Source organism: Pleurodeles waltl, chromosome 8 (genome assembly GCF_031143425.1).
Source record: "Pleurodeles waltl isolate 20211129_DDA chromosome 8, aPleWal1.hap1.20221129, whole genome shotgun sequence".
Classification (NCBI taxonomy): Eukaryota; Metazoa; Chordata; class Amphibia; order Caudata; family Salamandridae; genus Pleurodeles; species Pleurodeles waltl.
Genome location: NC_090447.1, coordinates 699,883,587 through 699,902,211, shown reverse-complemented (window position 1 = coordinate 699,902,211; position 18,625 = coordinate 699,883,587). Strand labels below are relative to the sequence as shown.

Sequence of the window (18,625 nt, the reverse complement as noted above, 5' to 3'; positions counted from 1 at the left end):
GCAGCAGTTGAAATAGGAGACCGCACCATGACTAGAAAAAAAATGGAGCTGGTTGGATCACAGGAATGGCTCTGTTCAATGTAGGACTTGGATAATAATGTTCTCAGCAGAGGTCTAAGAAGGCAAATTAACCTCTAACAGATCTCTGAAGAGCCAGCGTCAAGTATAAAGTACTTTTGAAAAGAGCCAGAAATGATAGATTCCCGATCAATCTAACCTGCTTGATGCTGGGCTCCTGCATATGAGGTCGGCTGTTGGGACTGGCCTCCTGATGGGTGAGCAGTAGATGAAGATGATGCAATGCTGTCAGGTGTGGTGGAGCGTTCTTCCACAGGAGCACTTGGTGGTCCTTTTAAAAAAAATAAAAAAAAAAGAATTGAGAATGATGTATAAAAGTACCGGAACAGATAAGCTAATGATAAAACCGGCATTTATAACTTTAATTTTATAATACAAGCGAAAAAAACAAATACCTTTAATAACTTTTGTGGATCATAAGAGACGTCTTCATACTAAAAGCCTTTTGAGTAAGCCACCTGTACTTAGAAAATCCACAACATCCAAAAATCATACACCAACCATTATGGAAAATATCAGCTCTGCGTCCTAAAGGCGCCAAACTTTCAGGACAAGGACGCCCAGAATTGCAAGGTTGGGCAGTAATTCAGCAGCTCTACAGCACGTCACTTAACATTAAGAGCAAATTCAGTAGAAAGAAATATAAGTATGTACAGTATTCTTTGCTCCTTATTTTAAGCAGCTTTTCTATATCACTGTGCACTCAACTCAGACGTTTTGAAAGCACATAAGGAAAAGTATATAAATAATTTTAACTGAGCACGTGAAGCTGTACTTCTGAATATTTAATCAATGTCCCATTTCACATCTTTAGTATCTGTATTAGGTAATCTACATTTTTTAACCGTCTAGATATTGAGTTTTTTTTTTAAATCCTGTATTCTTATAATATTTAGGCTTGTACGTACAGTTCATTTTAATCAAAACCTCTGGTAAACAACATCTACCCCATCATAGGATTAAACTATTGAACCGGATACTACTGAACTGAATTCTAGGCAATGTAGATTTTGCAGCACACATCTGAAAGTAAGAAAAAGTTACATACCAGTAACCCCAGTTATTCCAACTATAATCGCTTTCATAACTTCACCATGCTTGAACTTTCTCCATCCCAGGAATCATTCGTAGTTAATATTAATACAGCAGTTTTTAACGTAACTTAAAACCTAAGACTTAGCTAAACTTCCAAGCTGAAGTTGCTTAGCTACTGGAGAATATTATTATTATTTTTTTTTTTTTTTTAAAACACCACAGCTATGGAGGACAATGGGATAGATTAAGTAATGAGGTATCCTGAAACTGCAGACAGGTAGACATAGTAAGTTATGTCAAACGGTCAGACGGTTTAATAAAGAGTAGCTATAGACCAGTAGAACCAAATATTTTAAAATGTAATTTTAGTTGCAGAAATAGTCTTGCAGCTTTCATTATGCTTCAACATTTAATACTGTGCAAAACAAATTCAAAAATTGAAGCAGTCAAGCACCAGTTGTAGTCCCACAGGCATAAGCCAGAGAATTAGGAATGAAAACTGCCTGGCTAACTAGTGGCCCCGGTATCAGAACATAAGGCGGTCTGGAAATTTTTGTAAACATGATAGATGAAAGGGGTTGGAAGAAAACTGTGGAAATATACTACCAGCTGCTTGAGAAGGATTGGCATTTGGTGTTGTGCAGCTTTACAAACAGATTGAGCCAAGGCCTTCTGACGAAAATTATACTTGAGACTGTTTTCCCTAATTCCTATCTCACACCTGTGGCTGTCAAATGAGTCTGCTCAGAGCATCCACCATTATATTCTGCAGATCCATAACATATTCCACTGAAAGTCTGCCATGTTGGAGGACTCTGCCAAAGAGTCTAACTTTCCTGTAAGCATGCTCGCGATTTTCTTCCACCCTGGTTCTTTATGTAGTGAAGAGCGGTCATGTTGGCCCAATTTGATCAGGACCGGCTCATGGTTTATGCATGAGCAGACAACATTCAGTTTTAATCTGATCAAGCTCAATTTAGGGACATTGATGTGAGTTCCTTGTTCTTGCACTGACAAATGCAAAACAAACTCAGAACATCCATGCCAGATTATGTGCAGCAGGTAATATGCTGCCAGGGATAAAGATGAAAAGAAATGGGTGGGCAAGGGAGTAGGATGCTTGTTGCTTTTGGAGGAAAAAAAAAAAAAAGTCTCTGCAGACGCACTGTGATCTATCACCAGAATGGCTCAACTTCCCCTTCTGGCACTCAAACTGACCAATATCCCTGCTTATGTTAGGGATGAAAATTTCTAGAGATAGATTTGAATGTTCGACCCTTAAAGTGGCAAGTTTTCTTGCCCTGATGTGTGCCTAGAAAGCATGCAGTAATTTTTCCAGAATATTTTGTTGCTTGGAATGCTTCACTGACATACTTTACAAACAGCCGCTGTCCATTGAGAAGAACGTTGAGCACCTTCAACTCTACTTGGGGATTGAAGGCTGTGCTTCATAGCCTCAACAGCATTGCAGTACTACTACTGCCATTATTTGTTGGGTTATTAAACACATAGAACAAAAAAACAAACAAAAAAAAAAAAACACTCTTGCCCCACAGACCATCCATGTTAGCCTAATTCAATCAGGCATCAAGCAACTTGCCCTGGAATGCAGACATGCTGAACCATAAATAGGTCTGCAAATGCCAGAGGGCTGTTGTCAAGCATTAACAGAAAAGTAACTTACCTTCAGTAACGCCTTATCTGGTAGAGACTAAATCTAGCTGCAGATTGCTTACCTTTGAATTCTCCCCAGGCGTCAGACTGGATCTGGACGATTTTTGTGACCACTACCCCTGCACGTTGCTAGGCGGTGTTGATTGGCTCCAAGTTCGCAGCCTGAGTCACTGCGCCGGATATGATGTTGCAAGACCTATACAGGCGCCACCCCGACCCTCTGACGTAAGTTTCTTTTCAAGACTTTCCAAGCCAGATGCAGAGACATGAACACAGACTACTGGTGCGTCAAAACTAAGGCCCTGAAAAGGAAATCTCTGCCTCTAGAAATCAGCTTACAGGGAGGGAGTGATGGGTGGTCGGTAAAGAATCTGCAGCTAGATATAGTCTCGACCAAATAAGGCTTTGCCAAAGGTAAGTAACATTTACATCTGATAGACCCTTCTAGTTGCCGATTCCTTACCTTTCCTTTCAAGAGCTACTCAACCAATACCATCCCCGGAAGTGGTCTGTAAACCAAGTTCAGAATATAAAGTCCTGCAGGACCAAACAGGTAAGGTGCCAGTCCCTAAAGACCAGACTGTCCAGGCAGTGTGTTTGGTAAATGTGTGCAGAAGTGCCTATGTTGCTGCCTGGCAAATTTCCAGGACCGGAACTCCACATCCCAACGCAGAGGTCGCAGCTTTAGGTCAGGTAGAATCAGCACGCAAACTCTCAGGGAGTTGATTTTTGGCAAGTCCGTGTCAGATCTTAGTGCAGACTATGACCCATCCGGAGGTGGTCAGCTTCTTCACTGCCAGACCTTTCTCCCCACCCATATACCCTACTAAGAGATGGTCACCCACCCAGGACTCTTTTGTACGATCAAGGCAGAACATCTATGCTCTTTTTGGGTACAGGCAGTGGAATCTCTCCTCTTCCCTGGCAGAATGTGAGGGTGCATAAAAAGTAGGCAAGGTGATGGATTGGCCTACAAGAAAGGGCAGAACCATTTTTGGGAGGAAAGAGGCCCTGGTGCAAAGCACCACTTTGTCAGGATAGACAAAGATAGGATGGCCTAGATGACAATGCCTGCAGCTCACTCAGTGACAGATGACACTGACACTCAGTGTGGGTAGATGTGGTCACAGGGAAGGCCGTTTTCAAAGTGAAAAGCCAGAGAGGACAATTGTGGAGGGGCTCGAAAGGAGCCCACATCAAAAAGGTCAGAACCAAAGTCAGGTCCCATTGGAGGCATAATGAATGGGGGGGGAAAAAAGGAAACTATGTTTAATAGGGAACCTAAAGAAAGTTGATCAGGAATCTAAAAACATTTAAAAAGCAGACAAATACCCTTTCTCAATGGCCATAGAGGAGCCCTGTTGGGCACGGCAAGAAAAAGAATGAACAACAGGACCTTAGAGAAAGGGGCAGAAATGGAGAGGTCACACTCGTCTCTGTACGATGCCGCCAATTTCTTCCAACGACACGTGTATACAGTGTTAGGGGAGGGACACTTGTCTGTCAAGGTAAAGTACAGACTTCAGGAGGAAGGTCAAAGGCTGTCAACTGCCGCCATTCAATCTCTACACAAGTGGAGAGTGGACAGGTTCGGGTGCAGAACCCTCCCGTGCAACAGAAGATCCTCCCAAAGGGGCAGTCTGATTGGAGGATCGATGGACATGCTCAGTAGCTTGGGATACCAGACACTCCATGCCCAGTGCTCACCACAAGGATTACTTGGGCCAGGTTGTGCTTGATCTTGAGAACTCTGGGAAGAAGCGTGGGGTGGGCGGGGAGTTGGGGCATACTGGAGGCCTGTACTCCACTCAAGATGAAAAGCATCAGAGTGATTGCCACCTTGGAAATTCCAACGTGCGAAACTGCTGACATTGCGTGTTCACGGCAGAGGTGAACAGATATAACCAAGGATATCCCTAGTACTAGAAAGAGACCTTGCTTTACCTCTGGATCCAGACAACATCTGTGATCGGCTAGGCATTTTCGTCAGAGTTCAAAGCACTGATGCGGGCAGGGAAACAGAACAGATTGCTCTTGCCTAAAGAGAGCAGCATAAATAGTTGCACCCTTTGGGAATGAGCAATGCCAGCCCCTGCACCATGCTGGAAGCCAGCTGGGGCCATGGGGGCCCTGGGGCTCCCTGCGCGGTTCCCAACATAGCGACTGGCGGATGCTCGAGGGGACACATTAACACCCACCTATAAATAATGGAATCACAGGAGGATGGGGACCCCAGAGCCAAAACAGACTTGGGACCCCCATCATGGTAATCTGTGACGTCAAATGTGGTCATAGAACCAGTCATGAGTGATGTAATCTGTTAGATCATAAGCAGTGCATAGCAGGGGCACAAGTTATAGTTAGCTCTGCTAACTGGTGATTTTTTTTTTTTGTTAAAAAAAAAAAAAAGAACAAAACAAAAAAAACCTTTAATGTCACTGACATTCACCGAACTAGAATGTTACTTCAACCTTTGTTTTTCTCCAGTGAGTTTCTAAGGATTTTTCTTTAGAAATAAAAACAAAAATCCTTGGAAAAAAAAAAAAAAAAAAAAAAAAAAAAAAAAACACTTCACATATTACACAAAAATACTGCATAACCAATCACACCCAAGAAAAGCCTTAACAGATGTAGCAAAAAGTGTGCCAATAAGGGTCAAAAGTCCAACAGCCTGACAAAAGGAATTATATTAAAAAAAAAAATTGGAATTCCTAACATGAGTAAGTAACTGTTGAACTTGCGTTACTTTTCTGGAGTTCTAGTTTTAAAAAAAAGGTTGGTTTTAACTGCTGCCACTTCAGTAACAAAAAGTGAAGAAAAAATAAAAACCTATATCAATGACTACCAAGAGACCTTCATGCTTGTATGCCCATAATGGGGAAGTGACTGATCCCATCACGCAATCAAACTCCATGAGAAGAACACCTAGCCTAACAATTACACGGAGTCCACAAGGATGGGGCAGACAGAGCCAAGTACAATTTATCAATGTTATCAGACAGTATCTCATCGGGCTGGCCAGACACACCCTCTTGCAGACAAACAATTTTTGGCTACCCTCCAACGCAATCTTCATAAGACCACTGACCATTCAAACTTAAAAGCAGCCAGTGAAGTTTTCTGCCACAAATAAAGCAGGCTTTCGGAACCCTCTTATGACCGGCCAGACCAATAAAATTCAGCTGCTATAGATATGGCCTGTTTAACAGCTAAGAAGTTGGAAACAATGTCCCTTTAAGACAGTCAAATTATATTACACACAATTTGAAAGAACATTAGCCACCTAGAATTTTTTTTTTTTTTTTTTTTTAAACATGCATGACTAGGGCCTAGTAAAAGACTGACTTGCGTAGTGATTCTGAGGCAATTGGGCAACTTTGCAGCATTCTGGCTATCAATGGCAACAAGAACGTTTCTTTCCCTTAAAGCAGGTGAACTACCATCCGCCTAATCACCAGAAGTGAGAATGGACTCTTGCCCAAGTTAAATCGGACTTTGGTTTTCATCCAGTCACCCTTGTGCACATCTCTGTAGGTGAAATAATAAAGGGTTCTTTCAAACGTGTAATCCTAATTCTCTGCCAGGGGAATGATCAGTCATAAGCACTGACTTGTCCTGTCTATGAACAGGATCCTTGCGCTAGAACTCTATAGATCTCTATCATTACCAAAGAAAAGGAACATTGCACAAAGAATTAACTGGCAAGTTGATTTAATGATAGGCAGCAATGCTCAGGCAACATAAATCCGACTCCACGACACGTTTCAACATCTCGTCTTTTTCAAGTGGTTTTCAGTCTCTTTCCATGCTGTTGTAGGTTGCCTGCCTTTTCAGTGCACAGAGGCATTCTGGGATTTATACTTTTCATGTCCCACACCTGGGAGCTTAATCATTCTGTAAGCATTTTGAAATACACAACAGGCAGCGCCAATCACGTTGATGCAGTGACAAGTAAATAATTGCACATAGTGTACTATTAATCCTCATGATGCCAGTAAGAATGTTAGTTATTTCGATAGTTCGACTCGCTGCAATCAAAAGTTCATGCATGTAATTCAATGCCTGTAATGTTCCTCACAAGAACCCATTTCGTGTTTTACTTAGCCTCTGTGCACAACAACAACACTGAAGTACTGACTCTCCGGGACCCATTATAATTACAAGGGTGGCATCTCGTCTTGAAAAAGACGAGACGTTGAAACGAGTCAGGGGGTGTCGTGGTCTTAACTCCAAACACCAGTAGCCAGCGCTTCGCTTTCAAGACTGCATTGTGATTATATATATGTATAATTATTATTATTATTTTTTTTTTTTAACTTACCCAGTAGACTTCTGTTAGTGGCATATAGTGCTGCCGATTCACATGCTTTGCATAAGTCAGCCGTCTAGTGTTGGGATCGGAGTGTTACAAGTGGTTTTTCTTCGTTGGTAGAATCTTTTTTCTAGTCACAAGATGGAGTAACACCTCTTCTCGGTGATCGTGCGCATAGGCATAGAGTCATTTGTTAGATTGTTTCCCCCGCAGGAGGGTGGTGAAGTAAAAAAGTGAAGGTGTGTGTGGGTGTGATATATATATATACATATATATTTTAAGGAAAGATGTCCATGCAGTGTATATACATATTTACATGAAGAAAGTACTACAGCAGCAACAGGCTGCTGGGGAGGAGTGAGGGCGCATGTGAATCTGCAGCACTACATGCCACAAACCGATGTCTACTGGGTAAGTTACATTTTGCGTTCGATGGGGTGTGTAGTTGCAGATACACATGCTTTGCATAGACTGAAAAGCAGTCACCTCCCAAAATAAGCAGTGGCTAACCTGTTGGAGTAGTTTGAAATAGTGTTTTAAGCACTGCTTGACCAACATTTGCTTGTTTGCGAGATAACACATCCACACAATAGTGTTTAGTAAATGTGTGTGATGTGGACAGTGTGGCTACTTTGCATATATCAATCATTGATATATTTCCTAAGAATGCCATTGACGCTTCTTTATTTCTAGTAGAATGTGCTTTAGGAGTTACTAATAACAGTCTTTTAGCCTTAAGATACCAAGTTTGAAAACACTTCACTATCCATCTGGCTAATCCTGGTTTTGAAATAGGATTACCCTTATAAGGTTGTTGAAAAGTCACAAAAAGTTATTTAGATTTTCTGAAATCTTTTGTTCTATCTACATGATACATGAGCTCTTTTATCATCAAGAGTTTGAAGATCTTTCAGCAACTTGAAGCTGGCTGTGGGCAGAAGACTGCCAATTCCACAGACTGACTGATGTGAAATGGTAAAAATACTTTAGGTAGGAACTTTGGGTTTGTCCTAAGTACTACTTTATTTTTGTGGATGTGGAAGAAATGTTCTTCTAAAGTTAATGCCTGAATTTCACTAACTCGCCTTCATGAAGTAATTGCTACTAGAAAAGCAACCTTCCATGAGAGAAATTGCAGAGTGCAAGCAGGCATGGGTTCAAATGTTGGACACACAAGCCTTTGAGTTTGAGGTTAAGTTTCCAGTCAGGAGATGGTGGAGCTCTAGGTGGAATCATTCTTTTAAGGCCTTCCATAAAAGCTTTTACGACAGGAATCCTAAACAGATAAGTGGGCTGCCTGTTTTGGAGGTAGGCAGCTATTGCTATTAAATGGATTTTAATAGATGAGTATGCAAGATTTGCTTTTTGTACATGAAGCAAATAAAGAATCAGTACAGGATATTGTCTAAGTGGATTAAAGAATTAGGGTTGACAGTAATATATCAAACGTTTCCATTTAGCTGCATAACACTGCCTGGTTGTAGGTTTGCGTGCTTCCTTTAGAATATTCATACATTCTGTTGGAAGCTGTAGGTATCCAAACTATGACCTCAGGAGCCAAATCGCTGGGTTGAACATACTGGGATTGGGATGACTGATTTGACCTTTGTTTTGAGTTAATAGGTCCGGTCTGTTTGGAAGCTTGTGATGTGGTACTACAGACCGATCCAACAGTGTTGTGTACCAGTGTTGACGTGCCCACATGGGAGTATCATAGTGAGGGAGGTGTGACAGATCTTGTTAACCAGAAATTAAATTAGTGGGGGGGGGGGGGGGGGGGGGGGAGGGGGGGAACAGTTTAACAAATACCTACCTCTGACCAATTGATCCATAAAGCATTGCCCTTGGATTAAGGGTATGGGTACTGGGATACAAAGTTTGGGCATTTTGCGTTTGCTTGTGGCGAAGAGGTCTTTGACTGGGGTTCCCCACATCTGGAAGTAATGTTGAATCATTTGTGGTTGAATCTCCCATTTGTGTATTTATTGTTGCGTCCTGCTTGAGAGGTCTGCTAGTTGGTTGTGTATCCCTGGGATATACTGCTAGTATTTGAATTGCCCATTTTCAAATTGTCTGTGCTGAAAGGGAATTGAGAAGAGGGTGCCCCCCCCCCCCGCTCCTGTTTTTGCAGATATTACATAGTGGTTATGTTGTCTGTCCTTATCGATAATGTTGTGTGTGATCTGTGGTTGGAAAGCTTTGAGAGCTAGAAACACTGCTAGTAATTCCAATTGGTTTATGCAATAATTTTGTTGAACTGAGTCCCATTCCCCCTGTATGGTAAAGTTGTTGATATGGGCTCCACAACCTATCATGGATGCATCGGTTGTGATTATAGTCTGTGGCACAGAGTCCTGAAATGGCCACCCTTTTAATACGCTGGTGTGATTCCACTATTGCAGAGTGTGGAAAGTTTGGCGGTCCAGCCACACTAGATTTTAAAGTTGACCCTGTGCCGGAGACCATTGTTGCCGGAGACACTGTTGTACCGGGTCTCGGGTTTAGATGTGCATGGGGTACTATTGCTATGCAGGATGGCATCATTCCCAAAAGTTTCATGATCAACCTTACTATGCGAGTGTGGTTGTATTGTAGTTGAGATAGGTGATTGTGGAAAGCTTCAATTCACATTGGGTTTGGGTACACTAATGTTGATTGAGTGTTCAGAATTGCTCCTAGATACAGTTGTATTTGTGCTGGTTTCAGATGAGATTTTTGGTAATTGATTGTGAATCCTAGGTTGTGTAGGGTGTCCACTGTGTGTGCTGTTGACAGTCTTGAATGGTGCTGGCTTTTATAAGCCAGTTGTCCAGATAGGGAAAGGACATGTATATGTTGCCTTTTGAGGGAGGCTGCAACCACTGAGGCATTTGGTGAATACCCTTGGTGCTGTTACTCCAAAGGGTAGTACATTGAACTGGTAACGCTTGCCTGCTATAACAAGTCTTCGACATTTGCGATGTGCTGATGTATGGGAACGTGGAAGTAAGCATCTTTTAACTCCAATGCGGTCATGTAGTCTGTTTTTTGTAGCAGGGGAATGACTTCCTGTAGAGTGACCATGTGGAAGTGCTCTGACAGAATGTACTGATTGAGGGGGGTCTGAGATCCAGGATTGGTCTGAGAGTACCATTGTTCTTTGGTATGAGGAAGTAGAGAGAATATACTCCTGACCCTTGTTGGGATACAGGTACCACCACTATGGCAACTTTTAGTAGAAGTGATTGTACCTCTTGTTTTAATAAATGTAGGTATTCCAGAGAAAGTCTGTGCAAGGGAGGGGGAATGTTTGGTGGAGTAGAGATGAGTTTCTAGGCAATTACCATGCCGGATAATTGATAAGATCAATTGATCTGCTGTAATGCTGTGCCATTGTTGGTATAATTTTTCTAGTCTTCCTCCCACAGGAGATGTATGTTGTGTGGGAATATGCAAAAAGTCACTGTTTGTTTGAGGTGGAGGAACCACTTGTGGTGGTTGATGTACCTCAAACTCTTAAGTTATTTCCTTTGTAAAAGCCTCTGAAAGAACCTCGGTTGTAAAACTGTGGCCCTTGTTTCTGTTGGGATGTGGACGGCTCAGAGGTTGATGGTTTAAAGCCACCTCTGAACTGGGGGCCTACGAAAAGTTCAGAGTAGGGGTATTGTAAAAAGGGCACTCATAGCCTTAGTTGTATCAGCGTCTTTCTTCAGCTTTTCTATGGTGGTATCTATTTCTGGGACAAATAAGTGATGCTTATCAAAAGGCATATTCAATACTTCCTATTGTATTTCAGGTTTGAACCCTGAAGTTCTTAGCCATGTGTCTTCTAATAATTGAAGAGAGATAGTGTTCCCCTTTGTTACGATCTGCTGTGCCCTTTTCTGCTATTCTGGTGGAAGGTACTGTAAGAACTCCTTTATCTCATCCCAATGAGCTCTATCGTATTGTATCTTACTAACAGAGCTTCAGAATTTGCAATCCTCCAGTGATTTAGCAGCTTGAGTTGCTACTCTTTTTCCAGCTACATCAAAATTTACGACTCTCCTTGTCTGGGGAGGTGGGGGGGGGGGGGCAGGAGACATACCTCTGGATTGGCTATTTGCCCTTTTCCTTGCTGCAGTGCCAACTTTAGAGTCAGGTGGCAATTGTTGTGTAATGAAAAGTGGATACAAAGATGCACGTTTATACTTGGTCTACTCTTGGTGTGATAATTCTAGACTTCACCAGCTTGAAAATGTCATCTGCATGTTTAAGAATGCCTGGGAGCAAAGGTAGACAATGATATTCCTTGTGAGTAGGTGTTAAAGTGTTGAATAAGAATTTATCCTTAATGGGATCTGTACTCAACTGCACGTTGTGATATGCGGCTGCCCTAGCTAGAACCCTATTGTAGGCAGTGGTGTCTTCAGGTGGAGATGGCCTAGCTGGGTATGGATTAGGATCACTAGAAGGTATGGAATCTGAATCATAAATCTACATCATGATGAGTATCACCAAACTCATCCCCATGTACAGAGATAAGGGATTGTGGAGAAAAATCATTTTAGGTGAAGGGGGTGGTGGAGAAGCAGGAAGTAAAGGAGCATGTGGTGGTGAAGGCTGTTGTAGTACCTTTGGTTTCTCCTTATGTTTAAATATCTTAGTAGGTGGAGGTCCAGCTTCTAGAGTCTCTTGGAAAGAGAACTTTCTCTTTGTTGTAGGAGAAGGAAAAGTTATAATTCTTCCTGCGTTCTTGTGTATATGGATTTCATGCTGTTTAGCATCCATTACTTCTAATATGGGCCTCGTTTCAGAAGTATCCTCGGTAGCTGGAGCATATTTTCCACCCACAGGTTTCAGCTCAGAAAGATTGTAGACAGCATATTTTAGCCGGGCCGAAAATGTTGGCTCCGAAATGGATGCCAGTTCTCAGCTCAGAGGTGGAAGAGTCTACTTTTCAGCTCAATCCCAAAACAGGTGTGGCATGCTGTTGGGTCAGCGCTGAATGCACTTTGGTCTTCAGTTTCGATGCCGAACCAGAGGGTTGGTCATCTGCCTGTGTTTTTCAGGTCCGACCATGGCCAGCAAGCAGTGGTGGACCCAAGAACAGTGGTGAAGTCTTTCTGGTTGTCTTTGGGTGATGGGAAGGGGCTGCTGTACTCACATACTGTGCCGCTGGAATAGATTGGCTGTCACCATCAGAATCTCGATCAGAGTTGGAGTCTGAGATGGAAATAGCAGCTGATTAGTCACCTCTTACGGAGCGTGTTCTATGAAGATCTCAGGTGTGTTCCGACGCCATTTCAAACCAAAGTCCTCTTCGATCCCTAAGAGTATTCTTTGAACGGAAGGATCGACACTCTTCAAAGCTTTCTTCTCTGTGATTCGGAGAAAGACAGATTGCACACCAAGTGCTGATCAGTGTATGGAAACTTGCTGTGACACCAAGGGCAAAAGCAAAACTGAGTCCGTTCCATCAGCCACACATCGTTTGACAACCATGAATCCAAGTAGGCCCAAGAAGGGTGCGGTGGCCTGAAAAGGGCGTTTTATCAACCCAGACAATTACAATTGGATCGAATGTAAGTTAGAAAACGCGATAGAGAGCTATACAGACGTTTATAAAAAAGAAGAGATGTTCAGATAGTACCGAACAGAGATCTACCAGAGTGAGAAGAAACACATCCGAACCAGAAGGCGGAAAGAAAACTAACAAAAGGACTCAATGCCCATGCGCACTATCACTGAGAGGAATCACTCGATCCTGTGACTCGAAAAAGCGTCTTCGAAGAAACACACCTTGTAACACTCTGAGCCCAACACTAGATGACGGACTTATGCAGAGCATGTGTATCTGCAGCTACACATGCCATCGAACATTATAAATACACATATATATATATATATATATATATACACACACACATATATACACACACATATATACACACACATACATACACACACACAAAGACCTTGGGTCTCTATTTGGCAGAGGTATGCATCCTGTTCAAATAGGGACCACAATCCTAGTCAGGGTAAGTCAGATACACACCCTTAATTAACCCATGGTCACCCTCTGGTAGCTCAGAACAGAGCAGTTAAGCTTAACTTAAAAGGCAATGTGTGAAGTGGATGAAGTATAAGTGCAACTTACACACAGCAATCACAATGAAACCACAAAAAGACTCCACACAATGAAAAACAGCAATTTATCCATAAATTAAGACCAAAACAACAACAAAAAACAACAGTCAATACGTTCTGAGATATTCACTTTTTAAAGTTATCAAAGCAATGCTTTTTGCAAAATATGTGGCTCAACGTGATGTGAAGAACCCTGCGACAAGAATGTGCTTTTTATAGAGGGAGTACGGTAGTCATTCCGGCTGCTTCTCTCTGTAGTGGCTGGGACTGCCGCTTCAAGGAAATTTAGCACAGAGACAGATGCCCCTCGGATCGCAGGGAATAGTAAGTTAGCAATGACTCCATTCTGTGGATAAATCGAGCCATGCACTCACCATACTTACTGGGATGCTGGTGGTGTCCAGGGAGGGTGTTCATGATGCTCGGGGCTCCTCTCTGGGTGAAGAGAGCAATGGGAATGCCATGCAGCGCTCAGAGGTGAGAGCAAACAACCAAGGAAAAGTCAACACTGGTTTCCACAGGCTGTGGAGTCACAGATGCCTGCTGCGCGGGCTTTGGACAGTGTGACGCGACCCGACATGCTCTAAACAAACCATGCTTACTCTGCAGGCTGCCTCCCAATGGGGGAAATTAAGTTGAAAGGAGCTAGGTCTTTGATGCCTCTGGGACTCCAAGGGCTTGTTGGCTTACCCCGGTTTCTTTTTAGAGTCACCCTGAATGTAATGGTGGCTTTTGGTCTTCAGGGCAGAGGTCAGCAGGCAGGAGGGCAGCTCAGTTAAGCAGGGCACCAGGTCCTTGAAACTGTCAGTCACAGCACAGTGGCAATCCTCCAGCACATTCAGCCTTCACTCCAGCGCAGATTCTTTCAGTTGCAGAGTGTATTGACTTTAGGGGGTCAGAACCCAGTATTTATCCCCCACATAAGAGCCACTTCTTTAGTATGGCTTCAAAAGGTTTCTGTGAAGTGCACAGTGTCCCCTTTCAGCCCAGCTCCAGACTATCAGTGGGAGGTAGTCAGCCCCTTTGTGTGGGTTCTGGCCACTACCCTCTGAAATATAAGTGGGAGCACTTCCCACCTCCTTCCCAGGAAGGTCCATCAGTATGCATTGGAGTATCCTGTGTTGTGGGAGTCTGAAGGGAATGCAAAAGTGTAGCTGTCACCTAACCCAGGTAGGATGTGTATTAGAGACAAGCTGTAGGCACACAGGGCAGAAAGCGTAGAGAAATGCCCACTTTCTAAAAGAGGCATTTCTAAAATAGTAACAACAAATCCAACTTTACCACTAAAGAGGCCTTATCATTACCAATCCACTGATACTAAACCTGATCAGCTACTCCTCTCTGATCAGGAATTACAGCTTTAAAGTATTTTTAAGAAATTCCCAATGCCGGCCTATAAGGGCAGGCCTCACAGTAATAAACGAGTTTGGGTGGTTTTCATTAAAACACGTAAAATGTAAAAATGGATGCCCTGCTTTTTACTTACATGGGCACCCTGCCCTATGGACTACCTAGGGCCTACCTTAGGGGTGACTTATATGGTAGAGAAAGTGGGGTGCGTGTTTAAGGCTTGGCAAGAGGTTTTAAATGCCACGTTGTGTGTGTGGGGGGGGGGGGGGGGGGAGAAGTGAAAATGCACACACAGGCTCTGCGGTGGCAGGCCTGAGACTTACAGGGTACTTAGGTGGGTGGCATAATCAGTACTGCATGCCCACTAGCAGTTCATTTAAAGGCCCTGGGTAGAAGATATACCACTTTGAGGGGCTTACATGTAAATTATATATGCCAATTGTGAATACACTAACATTCCCATGTTTAGGGGGAAGCACATGCACTTTAGCAGTGGTAAAGTGCTCAGAGTCCTAAAGTTACAGCACCAAAAACAGGAGGTAAAGGCAAAAGGTCTGGGCTAAGATCACACTAAGGATTCCAGGTCTAGCATAAAATAAGAAAAATAAGCATGAAGGATATACAGCCTAAGAAACTGTAGAAATGGTGAAATTATTTTTTTCTTTTAAAAATAATTCCAATTATAGAAGCAGCTATACTTAAAGTGACTAGGAAATCTTACAAACAGGTTCTCAAGAAAGGAAAAATAAAGGGAATGGAGGATATAGGTAGCAGGCAGGGTGTACAAAAAAGCAAAACCACCAACATTGTGCCTTAATAGGCTAACCCTTTCTTCAGTGTCCCATCATGCTCTAGAGAGGAGGTAGGCAAGTTCATTTTTATGAAGACATTAAAATCCTGGTTGTAATAAGTATTTTTATTTTTCAACATCATGCCCGGGGAGAAGGAAGAGCTGTTTATGACTGGAGAGGATTCTCCCTTAGAAGAGAACTAGGGTTACAGTAAGAAACTCTTCCTTCTCTTCCAACAGACTTCAAAGTCACCCAAAAATATTCCTCAAAGAGGCTTGGCCACTTGGACATCTGCACTCTATGATTGGTAAGCATATGTATTGAGCTCCATGTTGCAGTTTTATAAATTTGAGATGGGCACATCTCAGATATTGTAGCTGCTTTTCCGTTAAATGAGTGCGCCTTTGGCTTACCACTTTTGAGTAAAAGGTAGCCATTTTCAAACTTTATGCTGACCCCCACCACCCCCCCAACCCAATTTTGTTGGGTATGAGGGGGGCCCAGATGATTTTCGGGTACCCATCTGAATTTCTCACCAATAGCCTATAATGCTGTAGATTCACATGCTTTGCATACTCCTGCCATCTAATGTTGGGGCTGGATGTGTGCAAGTTGTTGTTCTTCTAAGAAGTCTTTTGAGTCACAACAGAGTGACTTCTCCATTGTTAGATTGTTTTCCCGCAGGTGGGTGAGAATGGAGTGCAGAGTAAGTATATGTAAGGAGATGTTCATTTGATTGTAAAGTGCGCTCTAGGTGGTGTAGGGAAGAGTTAATTTAGGTTTAGCATTACCTGTTTCAATGCACTTAACTATCCATCTGGCTATACCTGATTTAGCTATAGGCTTTCCTTTATGGGGAGGGGAAAACATACAATAATGGTTTAATCTTCCTCAAAGTTTTAGTTCTATCAATGCAGATTATAAGGGCCATTTAATGTGTGGAGAGCCCTCTGCAACTGAATTTGATTGTTGGGAAGAAATACGGCAACTCAATTGCGTGGTTGAATTGAAAATGAGAGCAACCTTAGGGAGAAATTTAGGGTTGGTGCAGAGAACCACCCTCTCTATGGAGTTGGAAGAAAAGTTCTTCCAAGGTTAAAGCCTGGAGCTCACTAACACGTCTATGTGAATTAATAGCAATTAAAAATACCACCTTCCAAGAGAGATACTGAAGAAGGCATGTTTGCAGGGTCTCAAATGGAGGGCACATAAGTCATGTAAGAACAATGTTAAGGTTCCATTGTGAACCAATGTAGCCCAATGTCCAAGGTTCTAAGCTGGAAAGGTTTGTGTGTTTTACCCTTCTCTTACACTTACATAAGATTAAACAATGTCATATTATCACATACTAACTAGTTATATCATGGCTTTACCACCGTAGCAGTGTACTATATACTTGTATTGTTCCACTGAAGCTTCCTTTCTACGAACACCATTCTGAAGTTTTAATTAAAAGTTTTTTTTTTTTTTTATTTAAACAGGAAGCCACAGGCAATAAACTGCTGTAGTGCATTTAGGAAATTTAGAAAGCAACTGCAAGGGAAATCCTTAATTGGAGTACCTAGCTTTAGAGTACTTGTATTTCAATTACAGGTAAAACCCACATACCTTATGGAATCAATCACAAACAGTTAATATTTACAGGCCGGACTCTTATTTCTGCCTGGGAGGAGAGGACAATTCCAGGCTCCTTTGCTGCAGCTGTGGGGTGGGGGCGCAGGAGGCCGGGTGACCTCTGCTTTATATAGTGTATCTTGTTCACCAACAGCGCATTTGATTTACTGTCTAAACTGAAGATATTAAAAAGGTATGTTTGATACTTAGGTTTGCTACTTTTCTTTCTTAGCTTGCAGATATTGACGCTCCTAAAAAATTAGATGATCCAACCAACTTTTCAATTTCACATTTAACCAGGGTCTATTCTACTAAAGCCACGACTCTGCCCCAAGCCATCTTTGGCTATATTTAATTACTGAAAAGCAGCTTCTTCCTCCAAATCCCTCCCTATATTTAGCCTTCCTTCAGAGGCCTCTCTCCTGGTCGTTTTGGCTGATGTGCATGATCATTGTTAACAAAATATAACGCTTGATGCAGTAACTCTTGTACTCCAAGGAAACCTCAACCTTCTCTCATGGAATTTTGCAGGTCTACAAAGTAAGTAAGTAGTTACTCTACTTTTACCATTCCAGGTACCACTTCAAGATGGGAGAGCTAAAGGTGATTTACATTTTTGTGTCAGTCACCCTAAATCTGAATATTACAGTTCTATCAACTAACATGCCAAATGTTCAAGCTCTACTGGTGTGCTGTAGCAACCTCTAGAACATGTTATTAATTTTTACAACAATACTTTTGATCGCAATATCATTGGTAAGATTAGATTACTTTGCTGTATTCTACAGGAGTTTTAGAGGTTTGATTCAATGGGCTCACTATACAGATGACGAGAAAGATTTAAAGTCACATTAATGTTTCAATCTGTCAATGTTTTTTATTAGTACCAAAACTGATGAATTGGGCTCTATTTACTGCAGGAATGCCTCCCACCAAACAGGTTCACTTATTTTAATTAAGTCAAAAGTTAAATGATTTCCAATAGCATTACTAATCACTTTTAAGTGAGTAGGCTATTGTCTCAAACATTATGAAATGTTTCAGTGATCAGAGCCCGCTTTATGACTCTGTTCCTTCATCTAAAGAACGTCAATACAGTTTTATGCATGTTAGAAGTGATTCAGTAACAGACAATGGACTACGGTTAAAATGGCATGTTACTGACTATCTTGTTTACTGGATTGCTCTGTGCTTAGACTACTTACTGTCGTTTCAATGACCAGTCTGATTCCCCTGCCATCCTGGATGCCTCCGATAGTAGCTGCCTAATTGAAAGGCTACTTCTAACTGTGGTTCCAGAGGAAATAGGCTGAGGCTATTAAGTGATTTGACCAACATTGCACTCTGGTTTTATAGCAATTAATTATGTGCTTCGAAGACAACCTATCCCCCCTAATAAGCTGAAAGTATGTCTTGTTAACTGCTATAAATAAATAAGTAAGTAAAAAGCCACAAGTGATGGGAAGTCGCACTTAGAGAGGAGATTTGGGAGAATTTACGGAAGGCATGTGCTTTGAGGGACAATGTTGCTGTTCGATGAACATTAACTCCCCTGGTCCTGCAAATAATACCAAGCCCTCTGCGGAGTCTAAGGCAGCCAGATTGAAGGGTTACACATTTTACTATTACATATCCAGACCCCCATGAAATGCCTGCAACTGAT

The 18,625-nt window shown here is 42.1% G+C and overlaps 1 protein-coding gene across 3 annotated transcripts in view; it reads right to left on the bottom strand.

The window, feature by feature from the left end:
• Window positions 1–18,625, bottom strand: part of TFG (trafficking from ER to golgi regulator) — a 169,305-nt gene that overhangs the window by 57,354 nt on the left and 93,326 nt on the right. For all 3 annotated transcript variants that reach the window (XM_069204829.1, XM_069204830.1, XM_069204831.1), the window contains one exon: window positions 218–349. In XM_069204829.1, the coding sequence (XP_069060930.1) occupies window positions 218–349 (132 nt within the window). The remainder of the gene's footprint in view (window positions 1–217; window positions 350–18,625) is intronic.